At 41.8% G+C, this 27,719-nt stretch overlaps 1 protein-coding gene across 5 annotated transcripts in view; it reads left to right on the top strand.

Moving 5' to 3' along the window:
* Positions 1-26,868, top strand: part of LOC122413785 (ribosomal protein S6 kinase alpha-5-like) — a 30,671-nt gene extending 3,803 nt beyond the window's left edge. Inside the window, exons 1-8 of one of the 5 annotated variants that reach the window (XM_043424375.1) lie at positions 2,131-2,706; positions 7,855-8,516; positions 19,624-19,698; positions 19,879-20,097; positions 20,188-20,303; positions 20,428-20,628; positions 20,793-21,221; positions 22,094-26,868. In XM_043424375.1, coding sequence (XP_043280310.1) covers positions 8,318-8,516; positions 19,624-19,698; positions 19,879-20,097; positions 20,188-20,303; positions 20,428-20,628; positions 20,793-21,221; positions 22,094-23,722 — 2,868 coding nt within the window. In that variant the 5' untranslated portion in view covers positions 2,131-2,706; positions 7,855-8,317 and the 3' untranslated portion in view covers positions 23,723-26,868. Of the gene's footprint in view, positions 1-2,130; positions 2,779-6,839; positions 7,735-7,854; positions 8,517-19,623; positions 19,699-19,878; positions 20,098-20,187; positions 20,304-20,427; positions 20,629-20,792; positions 21,222-22,093 lie in introns of those variants that run through there. The other 4 variants (XM_043424376.1, XM_043424378.1, XM_043424377.1 and 1 more) reach the window with 4 other exon arrangements.
* Positions 26,869-27,719: the final 851 nt, after the last annotated feature.

The raw sequence follows: 27,719 nt of genomic DNA, 5'->3' as shown, positions 1-27,719 counted from the left end.
CTTCTTTCGAACTGAATTTATGCTCGACCTGCCGACGCCTCGGGGTTTCGGTAATTCTTAACGGTGCATTCCGATTTGGGAGCTCTAAATGTATTCTGGAATCCTGCTATTTGGCCCACGGGCTTTTATTTCTTCAATAAGAATTGTATTTCTAACGATTATTCGAGCAGTCGAACGCCCTCGATGTAACAAAATGAATTTAACCGGGCTAAATGTGCGGAGAAAAAGAGCGAAATGAAAATGAAAAAAAAAAAAATTTGGATCAAGGAAAATGGGAGCCACCGAGAAAGCCCCGTTGAAACGTGCAAATATTTTCTTCTGGAAATCCCGTATGACTCACGAGTGAATCATTCTTGGTTAGGACGTTCATCGTTTCTTTGACCCTTCCGAACGCAAAGTGAAGCCGTGAAAATCGCTAATTTCATATTTTCACCTTCCCATAATCGCGATCGACGAATTTTTTGTTTATATTCACCGAAACAATTGACTGTCAATAAAAAACGTTTTGTCATCAGAGTTTTTTTTTGAAAGAAGATTTTGTAGATAAAACATGAATTATAAATGAAACTGTCCCTTAAAATGAGACAATTCGAATATGCGTGTAAAAATAGATATTTATTTTTTCGTACCGGACTTAATGACTCACGGCAGCCTCATTGTGTTGGTAATCGGGTGGATAATGTGAATTTGAAATCCGAGGGAGAGAGAGAGAGCCGAGACAACAGCTCACTTCTCGTTTATAACCCTAAAAGTGCATTGTCCTGTTTTCGTGAAATTTGAAATCCGAGGGAGAGAGAGAGAGAGAGAGCCGAGACAACAGCTCGCTACTCGTTTATAACCCTAAAAGTGCATTGTCCCTGTTTTCGTGACTATCAAGAGACTCGGTATTACTTTATCCGCACACAACAGACGACAAAGTAAACTACACAGACCACTCGCCGCAGCGGACACACACGCGCGGACAGTCGAAGTTACTCGTCCGGAGAAATCGTTCAGGAACATTACGACCCTCCTTAAGTTTACCCTTACAAAAGCGAGCAAAGTCCTTACCATGATTATACATTCAAACAAATGTGCTTTCAGTGCCAGGGACTCATCGATTTCCTAGTAAATGAGCTCGTCGATGTATATAACGAAATCTTGTAATTACTAGACAAATGACCTTTCACTTCTCCATCCCTTCTGGTCAATAATACTAAAAATAAATGACTGATTTAAATTTTGGCTCCGCTCGAACTCGATGGGGCCAACATTCGTTTTTTCCCCTTCCTGCTTCTAATTTTCTTGTCTGCGCTCAACTTTCGTACTGCGACTCCAAGCGTTTCCGGTTGAAAGCGGTTCGTTCTTCTGAAAAACCTTTTGCGAGCATTCGGGTCTTGGATTAAAGAGAAAAACAAAGGAACCGGAATCACCGCGGGTCATTTGAATCCTTAAAAAAAATCGTAACCTTTATATCGGACGTTATTCATTTCCATAACCTTCAAAATTCGTTTTTCTCACGCCCTAACCTCAAATAATTGATTTTCGAAATGATTAAAAACGAACGAATTGAAGTAAATTCGAACTGCGGAATCGACGAGTAATACAGTTTCGGAACATTCGCTGAAGCAGATCGTTGGAAAAAAATCAGTTTATGACTCAACAGAAACCGCTGAGGTTTCACGAGATTCGATAAATTCGTATAAACAAAGGCCTTGAAATCGTACACGTGCGACACAAAGTTACCGTGATATATAACGCGTCTAAAATTAATTACTTTCGAATCTTAATGCATATATTTCTGTTTCACATTGTTAAATCGTGTGCCAGAAACAGATGTCGTGCGATCTCGTTTTTTTTTCCGTTGCCACGTGTGCCTCAGCAAGCGGAGAGGGCCCAGCGCACAAATGGATACGACCCTGAGCGAGAGATCCCCGGCAGTGTTTTCCAAATCAGCTGTTTGTTTCAGCACGAGAATCGTGAGTGAATGTAGACGCAGGCAGGCAGTATGGTGCGAGTTTAGATTGATGTAGACATATATATGGGCTGCTCTATTTATTGCGAAGATATTTTATCTGTGGGTGACTTGAAATTTTTTTGTTTTCTCGTAACTTGCGAAACGTTGAGCATTTTTTGTTGGAAGCACGTCAGCAGCAGGCTGGTCCGGGAACGTTGCTAAATATCGAGAAACAAAATATATTTATTTCAAAAAATATAAAAAACCGTGCATTTTATTTCATTTCCAAAAAAAACATCGAAATTTAGTCGAGGATTTGAAACGCTTCGTGCGCCTCGTCGCGAGAATCTTCGTAAAAATGTAGCAGGAACGTAGAATTGTAGTTGACGAAAAATCCGAAATTCGGGGTGTGAAAGGACAAAAAATAAATGTCGATACAAAGCAAAATTGATCGAATCTCGTTTATACAGAGCGTTGTAAAATTTGGGACAGAAAGCCCGGCGTAGAATGACGAAGTACGTGCGGTAGGTACGAAGTCTACGTCGGGAAATCACCGAAGCAGGCGGCATGGACATGTATCGTGGATCTCACCAGTCATGAAGCGCAGAGCGCAGTGGGGGACGTCAGTTGGTGGCGAGCCTTCGTGGAGTTCGCATCGGGCGCTGCGCCGTTAACTCGGTCAACCATTCGAAACGTTTTATAACAGAGTTTAAAAGTTTAGAAGAAACAAAATATCAAGTGCAATTCGAAAAGTGGGGGAATTCGAAAAAGTAAGCGAGTGAGATGGGTCGTTGAGTATTGAAGAACTTGTTGGAGCGAAACTAACGATGGAAAAAAAATTGGTATGACGTATAAAATGTAGGAACACACACACACGCGACGTACGCGAGCGTTTTATTCAGATTTTATAAAATATTTCCACAAAATGGAGACTCCAAAGAAGTAAATAAATGATGTCAAAACATTCCATATCGTAACGGAATTCCACAGAGCCGGAGCACACGGTGAAAGTAGAACGACCATTGCGAGCTGTCTCCGCCTCGTGAATCGCTTTTCATTATTATTTTTTAAAAACATGATAATTATTTTTTATTCCGAACGAAATTAAGGGATGGTATTTCGCTACGAGCTTCTTTTCCCATATGTCACGATCACAGTGTTAACCCTTATTTTATTTTTTAATTCGTCACTCCGTTACCGTCTACCTCCTGCTCGTGTTATTTTACACGCGGTCTTCTTTCGCTGCTGGTAACTCGAGACCCCCCCCCCCCCCCCCCCGCCCACCCTCTTTTCACTCCCGTTCTTATCCATTCCGAGGCGCACACCAGTCAATCCGAACACAGACTGTAGTATCAGGCACAAGCGACAATGCACGATGTTAATTATCGTATGGGACATTCCACTTCAAGCCCTCCGGTGGTGGCCGGATTTTCCCATCGGCTTATAAAATCTCTCAGAATCTTTCGACACATTATCGCTCTTCATAGAATCTTGGAAGTGTTGAAGTGTCGAGTTTTTTTCACTTTTTCTACAAGATTCTTTTTGAATAATCGTTTGCTTTTTTTAAATAAAAAACGACCGAGTTATCGTTGACATTTTGCTGTATGCCGTTTCCCGTTCCTCATTCCTCTTCCCCTCCTGCTGGTGGGTCGTAAATATGGCAGCTTCACCAAATTGTCAAAAAAATGTTTTTTCCAATCGTACCCGCTCCGTAGGAACCGTAATGAGGGCTTCGAAAAAGTGGTTCTTTCTGCACTTATTTTTTGTTTGTTTTTTTATTTGAAATTTCGAAGAGTGTACTCAAAAGGTAACTCGAACACTCCGGAGTTTTGAAATAACGTAGGCATTTATTTAACGGGTAATTACAGAGTCTGAAAACGTAAGGATCGTAAGTAAGTCGATTAGGCATGGAATCCATAATTTACAAGTGGTTGCTTGGGTGATTATAATGCACGATATTGAAATTGCTACTCCGACGGTAGTACAGAGGAGCTCTGTAGCGCCACATATCGCGACTCACCAATACTTACGGGCTTCGGTATACACCGACGTATACGAATGTCGAGCGTGACCACATTTATAGACTTCCGATAGAGTGCACTCGTACCAGGAACGATCGAGAGTCGCAATTTTTCTTTCGATAGTACAATTAAAAAGAGGTACGAGACATACTAGAAATACGAAAAGTAACAGTTCGAAAATTCGGGGAATCCATTTCCACGAAAATTATCGGCTTACCAAGTCGGAAAAATGGATCGAATATTTCGAATAATCGTAAAACAAAGATTTCGAAAAACAAATGAGCAGAGAGAATAACGACCGAAATTATTAAGTCGTGGAAAGAATATCCGAGAAGACTGTAAACGAGACACGATAATCGAGGAAGTTTCGAAGAAAAGAGAAGCTAATCTTTGTCCGATACGTGGTAGTAGTCGTCAGTCCTCGATGTGTATGTTTATGGCTCGATATGGCCGCAAAGCGCGCGTTGCCAAAACTTCGTAACAAAAGAAAAATCATTCGGGGACGTTCGCGATACAAAAGTCTCTGAATGTTGATCCACCAGCGTTAATATTATTATTCGAAACACTCGCATTGTCGTATTTAATGTACTTTGCACAGTGAGCGAGATTTTCGTGGTGTCTGCTCTAAAAGCTTTGTACGTCGGTATATAACGAATGTTCGAATCCTCGAATACCCGAGCTAGCCGGGGGCACCACTTGACGCCTGACTCTAACGACCGTTCGCCCCTCCCTCTCGTAGCGTCGGCTTTTCGTCTGCTCTTTTGAACACCGTACATAGATGTCGGAGTATGATTTACACGGAGCCATAATATTTTAAGAATGTTTGAGATACGGGACGAGAATCAATGATGTCCGAAGGAACACATTTTTTTGATGAAGCTTTTTTTCCAAATTTTTAACGTCAATTGTTTCCCGATTTTAGTACGCGACAAACGTTGAACTCTCCGTTTTCTTCGATGCCGTAAAACTGAATCGCGCGACCCTACTCCGCAGTCTTTGGCTCACAACTCGCCACTTTTTCCTGCCTCTTTAATATCGCGGCACACGCAACCATGCCGCAATGTACGGGTCCTTTCGGCGACTCACAAAAAAAATCTTATTTCGGCGACAAAATTATACGTGCATGTGGGCTAAACATTGTGTTTTTTTTTTTAAATAATTGTATCGTGGTACAAATGCGAGAAAGCGAGGGAGAAGAAATTTACGGGGATTGCGATAAAGGTAGATTTGTGAAGTGACGCGTTTCTAGTATAATCGTGGGATCGTATACGCTGTGGCAGAACTCTCGCAAGGTCAATTCGATCGTTCATCCTAAATCGACGTACGCTTGGTACAAAATGGGTGGGAAGCATATTCACGTGAATTCTCATTTGATAGCTGGATAGGCAATAGCAATTCATTCATAATCGACGAGAAGAAAATGTACTCACGGTTTTTTGGGCTATATCGTCGTATTCATTGTCGTCACTGATCGCATGGACTCCCGAAAATAATATTCGATGCCAATCTGACGCGATAGATTACGACACAGCGTACGCGGTCAGAGGTTAAGTAAGTATACTCGAGGGGATGTAGAGAAATAAAAGCTTTTCTCGTGAAGTACTTTTCTCTTCGGCGAGGCAGACTTCGATGGAACGATTATCAAGAGCTTCGTAAAACTTTGTTTTCCTCTCTTTATCTCCACTGGTGCGCGTGTTCTCTTTCTCACTCGTGGACTTGCGTACCGAGCGACCTCGTGACTACTGTGGACAGAGGGCGTGCGTGTGTAGCACGGTAAGGTTGCTTCGAAATACACACGTACAGTCGCGCATGGGTGATTCCAGTTCGAAGTCGCATTTTATTTTCAAAATTTCTTCATATACTGTTTCTTTTCCAAATTTGACGAGCCAACAAATTCCACTTTTTTTTATGCACTTTCGGTCTTTGTTTTAACGGAATTATTTTTAAAAAGTGTAGAAAAAACGTTCGATCGCGACGCGTACGAAAAATGTTGCAGCGCGGTGCGCCAACTGGTGTCATTTTCGTGTACTTCGATCAACGCTGTGAAGTCAGCTTTTTTTTCAAATATTGAATAATCCGTTATAACGAAACGAATTAATAATACGGAGTCAGTGGAAACGAGAAAGGAATGAAAGGATGTCATGCGAACGAGCGTAGGGCCTAATAAGAGAAAATTTATTGTTGCATTGAGAATGACGTAAATTTGAATACAATCTTGAAATGCCTCGTGTAGAAATTGTGCTATATAGATATAAGTGAGGTGTGTTCACTTTTCTCGGGCTCCTACGGAGCTACCTAATAAGTGTGTCAGTGGGCTATCCGTACTTTCCGAGCTGAAATAACGAGAGACAGGGAGTGGGGTAGAGAGAGAGAGAGAGAGAGTGGAAACGAAGCTAGTAAGATACCCACTAAGTCCAATGTATTCGAGGTTCGAGAAAAATAGAGAGGAAAGGGCACACGGATATAGAGCGCGGGAACGAGAGAGAACATCGAAGAAAGAGGGGGGTTGGAGGGGAAGAGAGGGAGATTAGGATGGACCTCGTGGATCTCATCGACATTGGCATTATTGGCAAGTTCGAGCAGTGAGAGTTCGCGACAGCGGGTTCGCTGGCGATTCGCACGCGTGCGATCGCTAAAAAAAGTGAAAAGTAAAGAAAAATCACGTAATGAACATAGTTATTTCTCTCTTTCTCTTACACACGATTCGAAGAGAGAGAGTGAGACACTCGCGGTGGTACGAAAAGTACTCGTTTGATCGCGGAAGCGAAGCAGTCACGACGTGGCACTCTCCTGGTACGAAACTCGTGCTTGTTGGAGCACTCGACTTCGCCAACGATTAAAAATAATAATAATAATAAGCACGTAATAAAATAAAACTCGTAACCTTGGAATTCGCCGTCAAAAAACAACTGTCACTATCGTCCTGTCACTTAATCACCTATACGAGGTTCCCCGTTTCGTTATTTAGACTCTGTCTTCTTTCCTCATTCCTTTTTCGTCTCTTTTTTGTTCTCTCTTTCGAAGTCTGTCGCGCCTTCCATCCGCTTCATAAAAAGCGTCGGGATTCTTGTGAATTTTACGTAAGCTCGAGCCTCACGGAACTGTCGCAATAAGGGGGGAGGAGGCCCACGTGTGGATGGCGCACAATTGGAGACTTTTCTTTTTTTTTCTTTTGTCGCGCTCGTTTGAATATTCTTCGACGAAAAAAACACACGTTCATTTGTTTTCTCGTGCTTCCTCTGCGTCTTCTTCACTTCTTATTTTTTTTTGTTGACTTTACTAATCTACGCTTCACGAACAAATCGAACAAAGAGGATAACTGCGACAACCTTCCTTCGAGACTGGAAGTAACGCTCGCGTAAACACCTTGTTTTTCCTCGTACCGGCGTCTCTCTTTCTTCATTTTATTCGCTCGCGTGCCAACCCAACGATATTTGACGAGTGCTGTCGAAACATAGCTTTCGATGAGAACATCAGTGTCATCCTATTGCGACAGTATTTCTCGTATGCGGAAAAACAGGTCACAAATTTCTAACAAAACTTGATAAAAACACGATAATCTTACGACGCGCGACGAATAGTGACACGAGAGTTCGCCCATCCGACGTTAATTCGCACTTCGATTTTCGAAACCTTGTGGAAAAATGATTTACGTTTTTTAATATTCTTTTTTTCCGCTTCCCATATTTCCACGTGCTCCGTATGTGCGTACGCATTTGGTTTTACGTCATACCAAGTTTCTTCTTTCGCCACGGAAATAGACGGAAAAAAGTGAAGGTGTTTGTGATAGTTTTGCTCAAACAAGAAACTGTACAAGAAAATATGTATTTTCAATGCTCAACTCGTTCGAGATGATTTGATTTTTTGTACTTACTTTTTTTATTGTCTTTTTTGAAGGTCAAAACGTCGTCGATCCATTCCTGAACTTCCACCTTTGTTTCCTTGCTCGCGGATGCGCGCGCGAGAGAGAGAACGAGACATTTTTAGTTCGAACGTAGCGCCGCAATCGTGACTGTGTATTAATTCTCCTAAATGCGGGAAAAAGAAAGGCCGAAAAGAAGGAACAAAAGACAACGACGAGGCTCCGTCACGGCAGAAAAGATGCGTCCTAAAAATTTGACTTTGCCGTCGTTTTGAAACAACGAAAAGTGCAGTTTTAACGTTAAGAGTGAAAAAAATAATAACTCGTTCGAAGGAGACCGGCCAATCGAAGCGACGAATATCGAAAGAAGCTAAATTGCCGACTCGTTCGAACCGCGAGGACAAAAAACACTGCCGAAAACGTGTTTTTCGAGCGAACAGACATTTCTCGTCGCTCGTCGTTTTTTTGTCTTCTCTCGTTAATTCTTTGAATAACACGATGAAGAATCCGGAACACGAGAGCGGATATTTCGAGGATGGAAGTGACGTTGAAATAATCGCCGAAGAGTGCACCATAAGTGAGGATAGAAAATGGGGCTCCGGATCCTGCGGACTTGCCAAGGCAATAAGACAACTCGACGTACGAGATTCGCCCGCATCGCCCGAACCCACTTTTCCCGAACAACAAAACCATCGAGGTAAAACAAATAATGGACTTTTTTTTCTCTCTCTCAAGTGCGATAAAGATTCGTCAGGAATTCTCACGTTTTCGATCGACTTTCCACGACATTTTTCTACTCATTACCGACTCAAATATTTTTCTTTTTTTTCTCCCCCATCGACTGACACTCGCTCGTTTAATTTTCTATCCAAGTACCACGAAAATAGAGCTTTTCATACTTTGCTAATAGTTTTCGGGTTCTCCTCCCCATTCTCATCGCACAGCCATCCGCATTCAAGAGTTGCAATTTACCTGCAACCTTCTCTATATATTTAGTACTTTGGTATGCAAGTCCGAGGTTCCACGCGGTTGATATTTTGGGTCACGGATTGCCGTCTCTGACCCATTTCTCGAATAGGGCAGTCCACTCGTCTTTTATAAAACGCCTCGTCTCTCCGGCTGCGGGGGTCACTCTCCATTTGCCCTTTTTGTCCTTCCTTAAATACCTTCCACTCCGGCACCCCTGAAATAAAAGGAAACAATAAAAACCCGAGATTTATGACTTTGGTCCGCGTCAGCTGTCGCTGTGAACGATCTCTCGGCGGTGGATTTACGCAGGGATTTTTAAATCCTTTCAAACGAGCCTTGATTTTTCACGATTATTCATCATTTTTCGAATTCTTCGATTTATCCAAATTTATATTTTCAACAAATCTATAACTTTGTAATCTAATGTTTCTTCCACTTTTATCTCGTACTCGGACTCGTCGATTTGACGGTTTTCAAAGGCTCACAAACTGCACCAAATTCCACATTTTTTACCGGCGAACGGTTGACGGAAGAAACAAGTTTTTTAAAAAGAAAAACGCACATAAAATGGGAATGTTTGTTGACACAAATAACGACAAAAATATATTGAAAAAGGGAAGAAACGTCTCTGCCGACCGATGAATTTATTTCTTCTGGGGACACTCAACCCGAACGCTTTATCCGAAAGCAGCGTACGGGCTAAAAAAAATGAGATGAAAAATGACTTTCATTTTTTTTTTATGCTTTCGAGTAAACTGGAAATTTCGAAAAAATTTGACGTTTTCGGTGTTTTCCATAATTATTCGAATTTCGTTGTAAAAAATTGGGAATTGGCCACTTCGTTTTGCTCGTGGCTCGAGAAAAACTCGAACTCGTTTTCAAACGCGAGTTTATTCGCAGCGTCGAAACGATTTTCACAAACGTTACGTCGGATTATGTAACGTCAGATAACGAGCGCATATTTTCTGGTGGTTTTGCGAGAGCGATATTGAGGCATCACCGAAATACACCGATCGATCGTTCCGCAGGGAGATTCGCTGTACGAGGCATTAGTATAATCGAATAGCGAGAGCCAATTGTCTCTCGGATATACTCTCGAAACATTTCGCTGAGATTTATTCATCCAGTCGCCCAACAATTGACAACGGAGCTTCCCTCATCCGTGGCCGTTAAATTCTTCAAAAATTATAACCGAATTCGATTTTGACCTTTTCTACACTGCATAAATGAGCGGGGAACGGACCTTGGAACCTCGGCAGAAATTCAGTTACATCGAAGAGCGAGCAGCCCAGCCGATAAATTGTACCTAATCGGAATTTCCGTACTTCGCGCTGCAATGAAAATCTGAAAAAAATCAGCAACATTTGGAAAGTTATGAACTACAATTATCAATAATAATATTGCCCAAAAGTTATTAATAAATTGTTTAAATAAATAATTTTTTCACAATTTTTTCACAATTTTACAGTAAACCCTTGTTTTTTTTTTTACGAATCGAATGTGCGCGTTTTTCTGAATGCTCGTGATTTTTTTCAGAATTTTCCTCGATTTTTTAAATTCCCTCTTTTAAATTTTTTAAGTGGCTCTATTTGTACATTTTTGGTTCAGTAACCTTGAGACTCTTCAAATCTAATGGTAAATATGTCTTCTAAAACATATCCAAAATTCAAATTTTTAAAAATTTTTTTCAAAATTTTTTCAAGAAATTTCAAAAATCCACGAAAATTCGGTAAAAATTCATGAGCATTCGGAAAAATACACACATTTGATTCGTAAAAAAAACAATAGGTCACCGCAAAATTATCGAATAGTTAATTGTTTAAACAATTTGTTATTAACTTTTGAGCAATATTATTATTGATAATTTTTATTGCATCACGAAGTACGGAAATTCCAATCAGACATAATTTTTGGTCGAGCTATCCGTCCAGCTTTCGGGAATGTTTTTAGGAGAGGCGGAAGCTTTTCGGTGTAGTTTCAGCGATATTTCAGAGTACAAAACTTATATGTTTTATGCGCGCAAAGTCCGATTGTCGAAGCTACACCGAAGAGTTCGTTATCCTGAGTTATTTCCGTCTCTCCTGAAAACAATCGATTTTTTTGACTTTCTAAAGCAGGAGCCCCTTAAAGGAGACCCAAATCCCGGAGAGCATCCTGTAAGTATATTCGCGAGATGAAAAACAGCTTGGCAGATTCCCAGTCGATCGATGACGCAGTTTCGTCTGATGAGTCTGTATGAAGTTTTTATTGAAAATTGTAAAAAAATTGAGTTTTCTCTCGACGAAAAATTCGATTTTCAGTTGAAGTTTTTTATTTTTTTTTTATTGCTTCGTCGATTCCATCGGATTTTCTCGTTTTTTAAGCCCCCCGAATTTATATTTTTGACTCAAATCTCCGTGGGAACGGAGCCCCGAAAATTTTTGCACATTCGTTTCGCGGGGGACGAACGTCAATCGTATTTTTTGGCCCGCTCGAGTATGCATGCGCGTTTGTTTCAACGGAGGAAACGGATATTGCGGCGTTCTTTCCGGTTAGTCAAAAATTCGAAAGTTTCGTAGAAAAACTAGCGATTCGCAACGATATTTCTCAAGACGATTATCCCGGGCATGGTTTCACGTGTGCGCGAGTTTAGATTTCGGGACAAGAACGAGCGAGGGTACCGCGGGGAAGTGTTCGAGTTAACGCGGTCTCGGTTATCTCCGGACAACCTTGTCTCGTGAGCCACTCTTTCAGCATTATCATCGGCAGTTTTGTAGCACGAAAAAAAAATACTTTTTACGAACGTCGCTTCGCTCGAAAAGCTTTCAATTAGGAGCGACGATTTCGAAGCCTTTTTCCACCTGGAAAATGCTTTCCAGACGATTCTCAATTCCGAAATTCGTTCTCATATCGCGGGGAAAAAATTAATGAAAAAAAGCGATTTGAACTCGAGAGAGAGAGAGAGAGAGAGTTTGATTAATGAATATTTTTGTTTTTGTCTTAATGATTAAAGCAAAATCGATCGAGTATTTATCGAGTCTCGTTATCGCTCCGGGGGGATCGTAAATGTTATTGAAAGGTTTAAACTTTTGTCGGAGCTTCGAGTCCGAGAGAGACTGCTGGAGGGGGGAGCAGCGGAAAAAGGAATAAAGAATGAGTTTGAACGCGAGCTGGCGCGGGTGCTCTCGCATCGAGACGACGGTGAAAGTCTTCTCCGGCGATGCTCTCTATCTCTCCGCCGCGCGAGAGTTCTCAATATTATTATTTCTCATCTCTTCACCTCGCGGCTTGGAAAAACATTCTCGCGAGCGGCTGTTCACCCAGCGCAGCAGCGAACAAAGTCTCGGCGGCTCGGGCTTTAACCAGACGGAAGAAAAAAAGCTGCTGGTAAATTGATGTTGCGCGGGGCCGCTCGGAGGATTCTCTCGTTTTTTCCCTTTCCCAACGTTTTTTCTCTCTCCCGCGTGAATGGATCGGAGATAAGCAAACAACGAGCAAAAAACAGAAAACGAGTCGGCGAATATTGGGCTGTCGAAGGAGCTCGATTGAGCGATCGGACTCGCAGAGCTTGCGGCGAATCGTCAATATTTTCAAGCCGCCTGAATCCACCCGCAGTGGAAACTCATTTTTCTCAGTGTATGACGCTTTCGAGGCTGCAGACTCGCTTGTCCTAATTGTCCAGACTTTGAGACCGAAGGAAACGCTCGTCGAGGCGGATCCGCGTCGCTTAAACACCGAGCAAAATAACCTTCGATTCTCCAACGCGCTTTGCGATCGAATCGAAGAATCTTTGGAGCCGAAAGATCTTCGATTCGAAAGTTTGTGCCAATGAGCTCGAGCTCGAATCGACACTCCGTGCAATTCGAGCTGGAACGTCTCGCACCGTTGAAATCGTTAGGAGCAGGTTTTGCTTGCACCGAAAAGGGGGAGCTCGGCTCGGGGAGCCCCGGACGATAACGGGACAGCCTGCCGGTCCCGGAAGTTGTTCGGTAACCGTACGAGCCTGTTCCCCGGATCGTTTGGTTCGAAGGACGCGTTTTTGCTTCGCGATCGAGTTGTGAGAAGAAAATGGAGTCGAAGGGATTCGAGATTCGTCGGGATCTCCCTCCGCGTCACGTACATCCCTAATTTCTTTACTTTTCGAATCACTCCCCGCCGTCGTCCACCCGTGGCTCGAGCATATTGATTAGACGATGTCGCTAAACTCGTAGGAATTCGATAAATCGAAGAGCCATGATTTTACGCTCGTCAACGCCGTTAGATCCCCCGGCCCCGAAACGTTCGTTGAGCTCCACTCGTTCCAATTGCGATCTCAAGGAGAGTGAAACGAGTTTGTTCGAAGGGGGGGCCTGGAATCACGCTTTTCCCAAATCCCTCGTCGCTCCCTCGCTCTCAAAGTCCGTCAACGATGTTCGCATTTACGTTTTTTCCACGCCGTTTCCTTCCTGCAGCTTGCATCGAAGAATACAGTGTTTAATATCAACGGGTAAAACTGAATTTCAGCGTGATTGCTCGGTGACTACGAAACGTGGAATCGAGCCACACATTCGCGTCGAGTCGCCGTGGACGAGCGAGGAGAGAGGGGGAAAGAGAGTCGCGCCGGTTCAGCGCGACGAGTGAAAGTCCCGGTGGAGTTTTCTCGTCGTGCTTGCGCAGCCTCGAACGCGTCCGTAATCTCCTTCGCGATAAAAAGGACACGCGAAAGATTTGAGGCCGATTCGCGTGCACCTTTTTGACAGTTGAGGATGGAACCGACGAGGGTTCGTCTCAACCGGAACATCAGCTCGCCACGGGCCCGACGAGCATTCTGACTCGAGACCGAACAATTTGACGTCGAACCGAGTATTTGCTCGAGCCACGGAGCTTTGGCGCAGCTAAACAAATTCGTTATTGGGACGAAACTCCGAGTCGATCCGGTTATCGAGGCTCGGGAAAATATTTGTCGAAGCGACGACCATGAAGCGGGCCGAGACGAGGCTCGAGCCCAATCTTCGGGCTCGCTCAATAAGAGAAATGAAAACTCGAGCGCAAAGATGTTTCGTGTCAGGAAGCCGAAAGCTTTGTTTTCGAAGCACGAGCCACAATGAAACGAATCAATGACGCGCTCGCGTGAGACGCAAAAGTCGATGAATGACAACGAATACGTCGCGAGCGGGGTGAAGCACGCCGTAGATAAAGCTAGAGAGGTAAAACGATAAGAAAGCATTGCGCGATAACGAGGCAAAGCTGCGTGTTTTGCGGTTGTGTTTAGTAGCCTCAACCTTGCGCCGCTGGGTCGTGCACTTGTTTTGCCTCCTACTTCTCCTCGCTCGTCACTCGTCAACGTGCCTGAAAGTCCGCGCGTCGTTGTGCCTCCCTTCCGCGCGTACATGCTCGCATGTGCTTGGCTAACCAGCGCGAGAATAATAACGTCTGGCGACCTTGTCGGAGTCTGATCTTCGCTCGCACGTCGCACGCCGCAAAACGCGTACTCGCGTTGTCGCCGCTCCGATCGGGATCCGGGAGAGCGGAGAGCCTCGTGGCCCTCGTCGACGATCGAAAGCGATCGCTCGCCTCCGAAAAGCTGTCGCTCAGAGAGGTTCTCCGCTCTCTTCTCGTCTTCGACTCGCAACGGAGCCAAGATCCTGATGCCGCGAGCGCTCCAGAAATCAATCGCCCCGATTCGAATCCGCTAATCGAATGGGCCCGAACAAACTCGGCATTTCGCAAGCTTCCTTCTCCTTGTGCGCGGCATGTCGATTTCAGATGCTAGAGAATTGCTCGACCTTTACATAGGCGCACTGAAAAGCAACGAATCACTTTCGACTTCCTTTGCGAGGCCGACCGATCGATGCGAAAATATTCGGAAATGAAGCTTCCGGGCTCGGGATCGCAGGTGCAAAAAACCTAAAGATTTAACCATTTTTCGCGATCGCTCCGCCGCACGAGCTTTCCGCAAATTTTTCAGTCGCGATGACTTTTCTTGCAGGTGGAAAAGCAACGGTAAGCAGGTTACCGAAGCGCGAGGTCGCGTCTCAGGTTCCTCCGCGGTGCGAGCCTCCGAAGGGACCGCGCGAGGAAAGATTCTCTCTCGTTCCTTCGTCCCCTGGTGCCCTCCCCGCGCCTCTTTTCTCTCTTTCTCAAGTCTCGATACTCTCCGTCGGCCTCAACTCCGCTACGCGCCTGACTCAGACTCAAACCGAAAGAAAGTCGGTCCCGTTACGAAATAAGCGAGCGAGAATGCCGGCTATGTGGGTCGGGACAAAAGCGGAACTTCCGCGAGCAAGCTCGAGCGAATGGCGAACGCGAACGAGCGAGCGGACGAGCCAATACTCTTCGCTACTGTTTCGATGCTCAACCGAGCGGCCTCGTAACGGACCTCAACGCGCTTCACGAAAGAGAAAGAGAAAGAGGGACGCACTTTTGTTTCGAAACTTTGAGCAACAGCCCGAGCCCGCGCGCTCGGCATCATGACCGCAAACCACATTTTCTCCGCGGACTTACGAGACTCTGCGTTCAAAAACCGGCCGATCGAATTTCTTGTCAATCTTTCCCCTTCAACTCTCCCGAGAACGTTTACAATTGCGAAAAACCTCGTCAACCTGTATCCGCTCGTTGGGAATCGTCATTTTAAGAAAGCTCACGCGAATCCAATGAAAATCGATAATTCCAACTTTAAGACGAGTTGAAATTTGGAAATATGTTAGAAATATACAACGCGCATTTATGCCCCGAGTTATTGTAGGACCTACCGTCTAATTGTCGAGAAAACAATTAACGAAAATCACATTTTTTTAAGGGTTGTACATGGGCTCTTAAGGCAGGCACACTTCTTGTGCGACCAATTGGATTTAATGAAGTAGAATCCTCCCAACTAGAGCCAAAAACGAGAAATAAGAAAATATCATTTTTTTCGAGATCAATGATGTCTTGAGCAAGCCTTGTTACCGGTTAAAATCGCTTGGAAATGGAAAAAGGAAAACACTTGTTCGAGGTTAACGAGTAACGACGACGCAAACGCTGAAAGGTTTGACAACGTCATGAGCCAGCTGGTTCAAAATATAGATATGCAGAAAATGGCTCTCGTCACATTTTGCTTAAAGATTTTACTACGAAAGTATTTAAACCGCCATGATTGTATTAAAAATTGATTAATCTCAACAAACGAGTTACACACAGCTTTAATAATCGCGAGAATAAATTTTAATCGTTTCTTTGATCATGGAAAGAGCAAAAAGTGTAATTTTTCCTCATAAAATGGAGTTTATGATAATTCGTGGGAATCGAACTGGCAATTCTCTTACAAACTCGTCAAGTTTTGCGTTCAGTTTCGCAATCGTCAACTCCAAAAACTGCCAAATTTCGGGTGAACCGCGCTACGAGAAAAATGCTTCGACCGAAGATTGTGTCCTGGGTGCTTGCGAGCTGGTTTCACGATTTTACGATATTTTCTATCGCCCAAAGTTTCTCAAGTAAAAAAGCAAAACGTTATGAGAGGCCAGAAGTAAACAACTTTTGGTAAGGCGTTCGTCGCAAAGTTTCCCTGCTCTGGTCAGGAATCAACGACTATCGCACATTCCGCGAGGAAAGGTCAGGCTATTGATCATAGGAATTCTCCGTAAGGTGAAGAGCGATAGTCAATGTCAAAAGTTATTCTTAATCCAATTTCATCCCTGCTCCGGTAATCGAGGCTCCAAAACCTCGACTTTTGCTCATCGGAAACCCGGATTTTCCACCATGAAGAATTCCACCTAAAAAATCATCTTTTGATTTTTCCGCATCGCGCCGCAACCAGGTTTCCACTGCTCACGAGCCCTCCGCACACCTCGCCCTTTCCGCGAACGAATTTCTACCAACACGATTGAAGATCGTGAGGCTGAAGTTTGCAACGTTGGAGTCCAACGAAATGATCTGAAAAAATTCTCCAAAAATTTCAGTAATTCTTCAATTTCGTTTCCTCTCTAATTTCCAATTCGTAGTTTTTCAAGCTGCACTATGATATTTTGTGAAATAAAAAATTGGTGAATTAAAAACGTTTTTTTCCCTCCTTACGTTGGACTCCAACGTTGCAAACTTCAGCATTGTTGAAGATCGAAAATCGTGGGTTTCTCAGCGCGTTTGAATTTTCGGCACACCCTCCCGCATCGCGCCTCCAATTCCGCTTCTCTCTTTCCCTGAATTCAATAAATTTGATCGCGCACTGACAAAACTGAGGTTCGCAGGTGACCAGCTTGCACCCACACTCACAAACTTACCTCCCCACACAGCTATTCGGAGTGCGCAACATTCTGTAGGCAAAGTGGCAAAAGTAGGTCGAAACGCCGCTGTGTATACATTGTTTTATGTACACAAACTCCGTACGCGTGTGCAGAGCGGAGCGAGCGTGTGTGCGGTAAAACACGTGTGACTCAGGCTCGCGTGTCTCTTCACGTACACACGCCCGCACGCGGCGCACTCGCTTATCCACGACTCGCGCGCTCGCTTCTATTCCCACTTGGACCGCGAGACATTGTCGAAGGGTCTATAAATTGTTGGTCTTTCGGTACGATTTTGTGGGAGCCTCGATTCCGGCGATCTTCGTCGAAATTTCAATGACTTGGCTCATTTTTCATAATAATTGTTCCTTTATTGATCCTCCTGCTTAATTAAATCGTTGATAATTCACGCGGATACGACTTGTCGACGAATAAACTACGACCGTCGGATCGATTGGAGCATTCCCTCAACGAAATTCCACTCCAACACTCCCGGCGGTTACAAATCTTCGACTACCGTTTTTTGTGCCCTCTTCGTACTTGGGAGCGTCAGGTTTTTGTGAGACATTTGGAAAAGTTCAAACTTTTGAGCCAATTTGACGCAAAATTTCGTTCGAAATTCAATTTTTCGTTCGATTCGAGTTCGTTTCAAGAAAATTATGGAAAAAACTATTTGCTACGAAATACCTGAACGCGATCGGTCGAATGTTGGGCTTTTCGACGAAATCTCACGCTGCAATTGCTCGGGCGGAGGACAGAACTCGTGATGTCATTCTCGAGCGTCGAATTTCAATGTCAAACAATAATTGGACCAGAAATTCATGAAAAAATGATTGCGCTGCGCAAAACGACTATTTTGGACACGCAGTTTCAAGTACGCAGTTTTAACGGAGGAACAAACGAGAAATTCTTCAAAATCTATTTTGTAAAATTGAATAAAAATCTTCATTATTTTTGCCTTTTTAATTAAAAAGTCACGAATTTTTGACGTTTTTGTTCTCTCAAATCGATTTTCGTCATTGTTGCTACACTCGAATAACCATATTATCGCCCCAATCGCGTCCTTAATGTCTGACCTTTCCAGAACGCTGCTTACGAACTCTTTTTCCCCCTCTCAGTTTTTCCAAGACGTCGGTTTTCGCAAAACAGCCGTGACGCAAGTTTTCATCATTTTTTTCCTCAAAAAGTATCAACTTGACGATAAAATTTTACATAACAAAAAGCGTTTAGAATCATTAAAAAACCACGTGTGATTTTTATCAAAAATTCTCTAGCTATTTTTGAACTTTGACAATTATTTGAAAAATTTCAAATACTCTGAAATAATTCACACGTATTATTTGCATGATTTTAAAAACTTTTTGCCCTGCAACATTTTTTCCTAAAGTTGAGAATTTTGGAGTAAAAATTTCAACTCATTTGTCATGCGACATGTCATGCAAATGTCCAAAATTATCTTTTTGCCCATTAATGGGTTGAAAGCTCTTCCTCCGTAGCCTTGAACGTGAGACTAGAAGCGTAAGTTAGAAAATCAGTGAACTTGAGCCGCGGTGATTTCACCTTAAATTCCACGTACGTGTACTCGAATTCGTACTGCACAAGTACGCGAGTAAAAACAGGTAGATATACGAACACGTATAAGTACGATCATGGCCGCTATCCATGCCCCGGCACCTTGACACGGATTGTCGCGTCTGCGGGGATAAAAGTAAGAGGAGGGGCTACCTATACGGCCTGACTTTATATACGAATGTGTAAATCGTTCTCGGCGTATTTCGTCGATCCGAACCTCCGCATAATCGGTCTCCATTTTCATTTTCCGAGTCTGAGAATCATTTTTTACGAACAATGCGAATGGGAGAGCGTTTGCGAAGAATGGAGCACGAGAGTTCGGGTCCGAAGCGGAATTTTCGTGGGGTGTAAACGACAATTTATTGTCAGCAATCCACCAAAATAATGGGAGGACGGTTGAACGTTTGGGAGCAATGTTGGAGGATAAAAAATTGTATGGAAATATTTTGAGTAGATTTTTCTAGGAGAGTCGAGAAAATCGAAAAGTTATCTGCGTCCGACGATTGCTGGCAATATCGAAAGTCGGATTTCTCACGAGCAAAATTCAGAGTTTTTTTTCAAACGTTTAAAGTATCTCTCGTCGACGTTGCGTGCATTTTTTACTCAAATTTATATCCGCACCCTCGAGGATATTTTTACTCTTGAGAAATTGCAATGTAAATGAACAGCGATATTTGCTCCAAGTATTTTAGTCAGGAATAAAGAATCGAGGCTGACATAAATATCGTGCATGGAAAGGTATTACGATTCGTTTATACGAACATTTAGCAATGCGCGGAAAAAAAGTATGTGGAAGAGAAATATTTTTCAACGTATTTTTGCCCACGAAACGCGAACGTCTGTCCGGACGAATTTATCCAGCTTCTCAAATTTTCTATTTTTCTCCTTTAGCTCCAATTCTGTAAACTTTTCTTGTATTTTTTGTGAATTAAAAAGACAGACGGAGTTGAGGGGGAAAAAAGTTGGTAGAAATAAGGCTGGAGGGCGATGCCGCGCGAGCGCTCGATCGATCGATGAAAATTAACTTAATTTTGGATTTTTGTGTTCCAGTCAATTTGGCGGACAGCGGTGGTCAAAGAGTGGACATGACTCATTTCGATCTCCTCAAAGTTCTCGGCACAGGAGGTAAATTCAAGTTTTTCATGTACATTATTCTGGACTCGAAGTTATTTCAATTGCTAACTTTTTTTAAATCGCTTACGTTTTCATTCAATCGCTGTGTGGAAAAAATTCACTCATTTTCTAAGGCAAATATTCACGATTCCATATCCGAGTGAAATTGATTTTTTTCATTCGATTTTTCAGCGTATGGCAAAGTCTTTCTCGTGCGGAAGAGAACGGGTGCCGATACCGGACGATTGTACGCGATGAAGGTATTGAAAAAAGCGTCGATTGTACAGAAGAAGAAAACTACGGAACACACGAAAACGGAACGACAGGTTCTCGAAGCTGTGCGGGACAGTCCCTTTCTCGTAACCCTCCATTATGCCTTTCAGACTGATGCCAAGCTCCATTTGATTCTCGGTAAGACTCGTACGAATAAAAAAACGTCAAGATTGCACTCCGAGGTGCTAAAAATCTCGTCTGCTTAACGTAAAAATTACTTTTTTTTAGATTACGTAAGCGGCGGTGAATTATTTACCCATTTGTACCAACGCGAGCACTTTACCGAGGACGAAGTTAGAATTTATATCGGCGAAATTATTCTCGCGCTCGAACATCTACACAAGGTTTGTAATCGATCGGTTTTTTCCCCATTTTTCATCCTCTTTTTAGTCATCGATGCATCTCTTGGAAAGCTTTGTCTCTTTTTATAAATCGATCGTGAATAATTTATCGATTTTTATTTTGCAGTTGGGAATTATTTATCGGGACATTAAGTTAGAAAATATACTTTTGGATCGAGAGGGTCACATCGTACTCACCGATTTTGGTCTGAGCAAAGAATTTTTACCACACGAAAGGGACAGCAACGCTCGTGCCTACTCATTTTGTGGGACGATAGAGTACATGGCACCGGAAGTTGTACGAGGTGGATCAGCGGGACACGACATTGTAAGTACGGAGATTCAAAAGAAATAGGAAAACTTAACGGAATGATTCTTATGTTAGTTTGTATGAAAATAAAATCATTGTATTTATCGAACGATTTTTACTGGATCGTTCGAATATATTGCCAATTTTCCCAATGCAATGCTCATCGTTAATTTGTATTGCAGGCCGTCGATTGGTGGAGCGTGGGCGTTTTAACGTACGAGCTTCTCACCGGAGCTTCGCCGTTCACAGTCGAGGGAGAGAAAAATACGCAGCAAGAAATATCCCGAAGAATATTAAAAACGGAGCCACCAATACCAAATCATCTGGGGGCGTCTGTGAGAAACTTCATTTCACGTCTTCTCGTCAAGGATCCACGACAGCGACTCGGCGGTGGTCCCCATGATGCACGCGAGCTTAAAGAACATTCTTTTTTCAAAAAATCTTCGTCATCGTTCAGCTGGGAAGCTCTCGAATCGCGACGCATACCACCACCCTTTGTGCCTAGAATAGCTCATGAACTCGATACGAGCAATTTTTCTGAAGAATTCACGAAAATGGTCGCCGCTGACAGTCCTGCTGTTGTACCACCCAATTACGATAAAATATTCCGGGTAATTTTTAACCTCTTTTCATCTCCTACTCTCACACTTACGGAAAACATAAATACGACAATCTATTTTCTCATTCTCGAACGTGCATGATGAAAATATTCGTCGACGAACGCTTTTGTCAATGCGAGAAAAAACAGGCGTATTCACAGCACATTATAGGAGGAATAAGCCGCTGAATTTTCATAAATTTTTACTGGAATGTATGGTTAAAATTGACTGGGGAACAGAGTAATTTTCAATCATAAAGTGAGCAGAGTTGCCATCCACTGTACGAAACACGTAATTCGTAAATTGTCGAAACCCGGGAACAGGCTGTTTAGATTTTATTGAATTTTTGACTGCGTTATATTGTAAAGTGAAACAGAATTTTCTTAACACAGTCCCAGGAAACGTTCTGCTCAGTTATTTTTATGTATCTTTTCAGTAAACACAAACAGATCGTTGACTTCGTGCAGGGAAAAAGTGGTTGATGCATTGAGATAAAAATCGACAGTATCATTTTTACGACTCCTCAATAATTCTGAATAGTTATGGCATTTGAAAAATATTCTCCACCCAATGAACCCAGAATTTTTAATCCTCAAGTGAGGTAGTAATTTTTCAAATGCAAATTGATTTCTTTAAAAAGAAAAAGTTCGAAAGTGCTGAAAATCAATGAATTGATTTCCGTTTGTCGGAAAATATTTTCAAACAATTTTATCATTACTCGTCAATGTCCAGAAGCTTTTGAAGATGGCTCAGTTTTTTCCGATTCTTTGCTAACCGATCTGGAATGAATGTTAAAATAGTTGGTATGAAAATAAAATTGGAGTGGTTTCCAAATGTCAAATCAAAGAGATGAATGATATTTAATTATTATTTTGTTTGTACAGGGTTATTCGTACGTGGCTCCGTCGATAATATTCGGTGAGAACGTGGTGAGCGAGGAAATATTCAAAGATTCGGTACCAACGAGCCACGAGCAGCAGCAGCAGCAGCAGCAGCCTCCTCATCGTCCTTCGTCGACGGACGTGATAGCATCGCGTTTTGAGGAATCGACGTTCTTCCAAATATACGCGCTCGATCCGCGTGAGGATGCGCTGGGCGACGGTAGTTTTTCGGTGTGTCGTCGTTGTCGTAATCGTCAAACAGGCCAAGAGTACGCGGTAAAGATAGTAAGTCGTCGAGTGGATTGTGGCCGGGAGGCGAATCTCTTGAGGACTTGTCAAGGGCATCCAAACGTAGTTAAACTAATCGACGTTTATCAGGATCGCGCGCACACTTACATAGTCATGGAATTGTTATCGGGAGGTGAATTGTTGCGGGACACTCGAAGATTCACAGAAACTCAGGCGCGCGTGGTGATGAAACAGTTAGCATCGGCGGTGAAGTTCATGCATTCCCGTGGTGTCGTACATCGGGATTTGAAACCGGAAAATCTCGTTTACGCCACCAAGTCATCGGATTCGATAGTAAAAGTCGTAGACTTTGGTTTCGCCCGAATGAAAAGAGCTTGCGAGCCGTTGCACACGCCTTGCTTCACGCTGCCGTACGCAGCGCCGGAAGTCCTGGCGAGACAAGGCTACGACGAGAGCTGTGACTTGTGGAGCCTTGGAGCGATATTGTACTCGTTGCTCTCGGGCAGTCCACCTTTTCGTGCCGGCTCGCCGGACCTGGCTTCACGGATAAGAACCGGTGACATTAATTTCAACGATTCCAACTGGTCTCACGTTTCCGAAGCAGGAAAAGCCGTAACCCGCGGTCTTTTGATGGCTGATCCGAACGAACGTCTGACGGCGAACGCTCTCGTAAACCATTCATGGCTGGTGAACGGTCAAGATCCCTCTGATTGTCCAGGCGTTTCGAACGCGAGAACCGATCCGATAATTCACGAAAATTACGCGAGCAGCCATTTAGAAAAATTGAACGATTTTCGTTTGCGCGAAGTCGACGGTGCCAAATTGGCTCAACGTCGAAAATTCCACAAACGTTCTACCTCCAGTTCCGTTTCTTCCTCCACATCGACCACCTCCTCTTGTCCATCGGTACCAATACTTAGACCTCCTAGTTCATCCACGACAACAAACACAGCGAGCTCCCACACCGCAACTAACGTGTCTTCCGCTTCGCCTGGACAGCCTCCCAGCGCCTTCGACTTCGGCGAGGACAAAGTCAACGAGTATTTGAGCTCTTTGTCCTCCTCTTCCGATTCTAACTCGCCGAGAAATCCACCCCGAAGAATCGAGGACCGCACCGAAAGCGACGATCAACAACCTCGTGCTAAACGACGAAAACGCGACGTCCTTCCTCCTTCCGAGGAGAAGAAAAACGTCACCAGCTCTACCTGCTGCAACGACGGTCCTGTTACACGATCGAAAAAACGCAAACTCGAAGCCAGCGAATCCGACAGTTCCATCGAATCTTGCGAACCTACACGCTCCGGCAAACACGATCTTAATCTCCATAGAAAACAGAAAAGTGGCAAACGGCCGAGAAGAACGGTCGCTATTGTTGTAGAGTGAAGTTAATTTATTAATTATATATTTCTCATTGGATCCATCGATTCAATTGGCCTTCCTAGTGCAGCATGAGGGAGGAGAGAGGGAGAGAGAGAGAGAAATAGATCGATCGTGGGGAAAATGAAAAATGTCAAATTCCTTGAAACGTAAAAAAAGGATTGGAAGATAAAGTCAGTTTTTAAATATGATAACGGCATGAATTTTGAAAGTGAAAAACCACTTTCCCTCTAAAACTTTCTGCGCCTTTTTACTCAAATTTTACTCGTACTTCGTTTATCACATTTTTTAAATGAATTTCATTTCCAGCTCACAAATATTGACCCCTCTAAACTTGAAATGTAAATATTTTCAAACAATTTACCCCTTCGATCTCTCTTTCTCTCCTGAGGACTGATCACGGGTGATACACGGTTGTTGCATGCGTCATTCCTATCTCCAATACAATATGAATATTTGTAGGCGAATACGAATGTTTACAAAAGCGAAGAAACCGCCGTATTGTAAATCAATGAAACAATCTTCGATACTTCAATGTTCTTGGTCCTTGTTCAAATATTTTTAGTAAATCGTTTCGGGATTATTGATATTGTATGAAACAATTTAGGTCACATTAATAAGTAATAATTGTTGGAACATTATTAGAAAATCGAGTTATCCACCCTCCGAAAGTAGTGGATGAATTTTTTTCTGTCAATTTTAGTATTAAAATATGTACGAACGTTGAGCTTTTTTCATTTATCGAGCTGAATTTCTAATCATGATCTTGTCAAGTTCATCGGCATTAATATTCACGATTATTCGTCAAGACGAAATCTACGAATATGATAAAGGATGCGAAAAAATGATAAAGCGCCATTTTTTTCGCACGGCGATAACGGAACGTCGGTATTTTTACCAATCGAATTGAATCATTGGGAAAAATATATATTTCAAAATATGTATATCCATATACGAATATATGTTTTCGTATATAAATGTATTTTTATTATGAATCTGCTAACAGCGTTTTCATACTAATTACGTGCTTCGAATTTAACGAAAGAGAAGAGAATCGCGTGTTAGTAATTTGTAGCAAAGCGAGATAAGAAAAAACTATGTGAAAGGAGAAAAGCCGAAAAAAAATAACATTTGTATTCGACCAAGTCTCATCTTCGCGTGGTCCGAAGTAGAGTCTCTTCCAGTCCTCGCTTCGGAGCATTTTTAAAATTCCATCTAACTGACCCATGAAAGTTAATGTTTCACACTGGAATAACAATGGAAATGATGCAGGGATGAGTAAAGTAGTTCCTGCACCAAAACTTAGCAAGAAAAAAAAAAACGAAAAGTTTTTCCAATCGTTCTAATAACAGATAAACCGAATTGATGTTCGATCAATTCTCGTACCCCGAATTTTCTCTCTCCGATACTGTGCCTCTAGCGTAATTGTTTTGTTTTTCGTTCATTCGTTAAACTTATTCGCACGAATTCGTTTACGATTATAACGGAGTGAAATTTTGCCTTTGAATATTTATATATATATATATAAAATAAAAAGCGACGACGACAACAAAAGTTTATATACACTCTAGAGCGATAAATTTTCAAATTTAATCTTCGATCGACTAACCGCATTGAATATATCGTTCTTCACTATATATTGATTCGATAATAAACTGTGACCAAATTGGAAATGAGAACATCGTCCAAACGTAAGCTCGCTCCATCGAAAACGCAATCGAAACTTTCCGACAAAAAATTTGTATGATATATTTATAGGAAAGCTTTTTATTGCATTTTTGATGGAAAGAAAAATGATCAAGAAAACGTTTTTTTCTTGAAATCATAGCCCTTAAACCAAATACATATTTTTATCCGCCCCAATTTTTCTCTCCATTGTAACAATTCGACTCACCAATTTATCGTTTCATTTGAGTTCGTCGATTGACAGATTAAAGTCTCGATAATAAATTACATTTATACGTGTATACCAAATACATATATACATTAATGTTTACACGTTTAAAAAAAAAGAATATTCGATTAATGAAATCTCTAAACTGTTTCACCTGACGTGTGGTTAACGTTGTTGAAAAAAAAAAACGATGCCGATGAGAGGGAGGAAAGGATGGAAGGGGAGGGCTGTAAGAGAGAAAAACAAAACGATGAATAAATGAAGAAACGAAGTGAGAGAAGTTGTGTGAAGACTGAAAAGGTTGTAGGCCAACTCAGGGAACAGACATGCTTACGTGTGAGCGGCGTCTTACATAATTACGATATCAATGTTAATATGCGTGTTGACGAAAAAAAAATAATAAATAAAGCGAAAAACAATTCCGTACGCACACCAAAGACGACTGAAGCAACGATGTGCTGTAAGACCAAAAAAAAAAATTAAAAAAAAAGAAAAACGAAACTAGCCCAAACAAACAAAAGAAAAAAGTGAATCAATCTGTGTAACGCGATAATGGGTGATTCCATGTTATATCGGAATTTCAAGCAAGAGACAGGGACACTCACTTAGTGTATATACGAAAAAGAAAAAAACAACAACAACAAAATATATAAGAAGTGTAAATAAGTATAGGGCAATGTAAAAAAAAAAAAAAATATTAATCGAGCGAGAAGAAATGAAAAATATATCTATGCGCAACTGTGTATAAGAAAAAAAAAGTATAATTATATATAGATATATTTAATAATATTATACCATATTTGATGAAAAAAAACAAACGAAAAAAAATATTCTTTACCAAGATGATATACATGTAACTACTCATGTGTGTTATATATATAAATATGAATTATATATATAAACATATTTTTGGTTAAAAATATAAGAGTCATTATAATTTATTTAAGTTGTCGAACGTAAACGGAAGGGAGATCGCTTTGCTGTTACAGTATCCTAGAATCAATGCAACGTTAACAACCCTTGAGCATGCGTTTACATTTATGTATATAAATGATGGATACATAAACGAGAAACAACTATTATTATTGCTGGGAGCATCTATAAAAGTTAAGCACTAAAAATTTGACATAAAAAAAGCAAAAACCGCTTCTACGTTAAATATATTTTGAAAATGCTGTTCCGTTTGTATTAAACACATAAAAAAGAGGTACCTTTGTTACTATTGATTGTTAAATATATCATACGATGTTACAAGGAAGATTTATTGACTTCATTATCGCCCTGAAAAGTCCTCTGACCATTACTCACTGGAATATTTCGACTTGTTTTTCGTTAAGGAGTTTCGGTACAGGCAATACAATGTTGCCATGCTAAACCATGCTAAAAACATAAAAAATTTCAAAAAGTTCAGAATTTTATAAAATTTGGTGGACATATTCTTTAGTGCCAAATTTGGCAATACACATTTTTAAAGACTTTTCTTCTACACAGTTATCGAGTAATTGATCACTAAAGTTCACGTGTATAAGCATAGCGTTTTCATAGTATACATTTCGGGCATGAGAAATCTGCTTTAATGCGTAATTACTCGATAACTAAGTAGAAGAAAGTTTTGAAAAAATTTGTGTTTTTGCACTTAATGTTGAACAACATTATCACGAAATTTGATCAATTTCTTAATATTTAGACTTTTGTACCGAAGCTCCTTAATTGATGTTTCGAATTTTTATTGATTTGAAATCACTTATCCAGTTGTGCGGAGAATTTTGGAAAAATTCTGACCATTTTTGAGATGGAATAATAAAATTGATCAACGAAATAATGAAACTTGTTTTACTTTATTTGGTTGGAACGTATTCGTTGATTTTGTTGGAAGAATCGTGCGCGAATTTGTACTGTGTAGTTTCAAACATTATTCTTGGAAGAAGTTATGAAAGGAACAAAAGATTTTTGGATTAACGTATTCCTAATAGGGGGACTCGTTAGATTAAACGAATTGTATTCTCCCGCAGCAGATCGGCGTCATGTTTCTATTGGTTGATGTGGAAACAACGCACTACCAAGGTCGACCGACCAATGGCGCTGTTGCGCGGGCAACCGCCATAACGA

Source organism: Venturia canescens, chromosome 7 (genome assembly GCF_019457755.1).
Source record: "Venturia canescens isolate UGA chromosome 7, ASM1945775v1, whole genome shotgun sequence".
In the NCBI taxonomy this organism is placed as follows: Eukaryota; Metazoa; Arthropoda; class Insecta; order Hymenoptera; family Ichneumonidae; genus Venturia; species Venturia canescens.
Note: the sequence above shows the minus strand (reverse complement) of the source record. Positions and strands in the feature narration are given on the sequence as shown.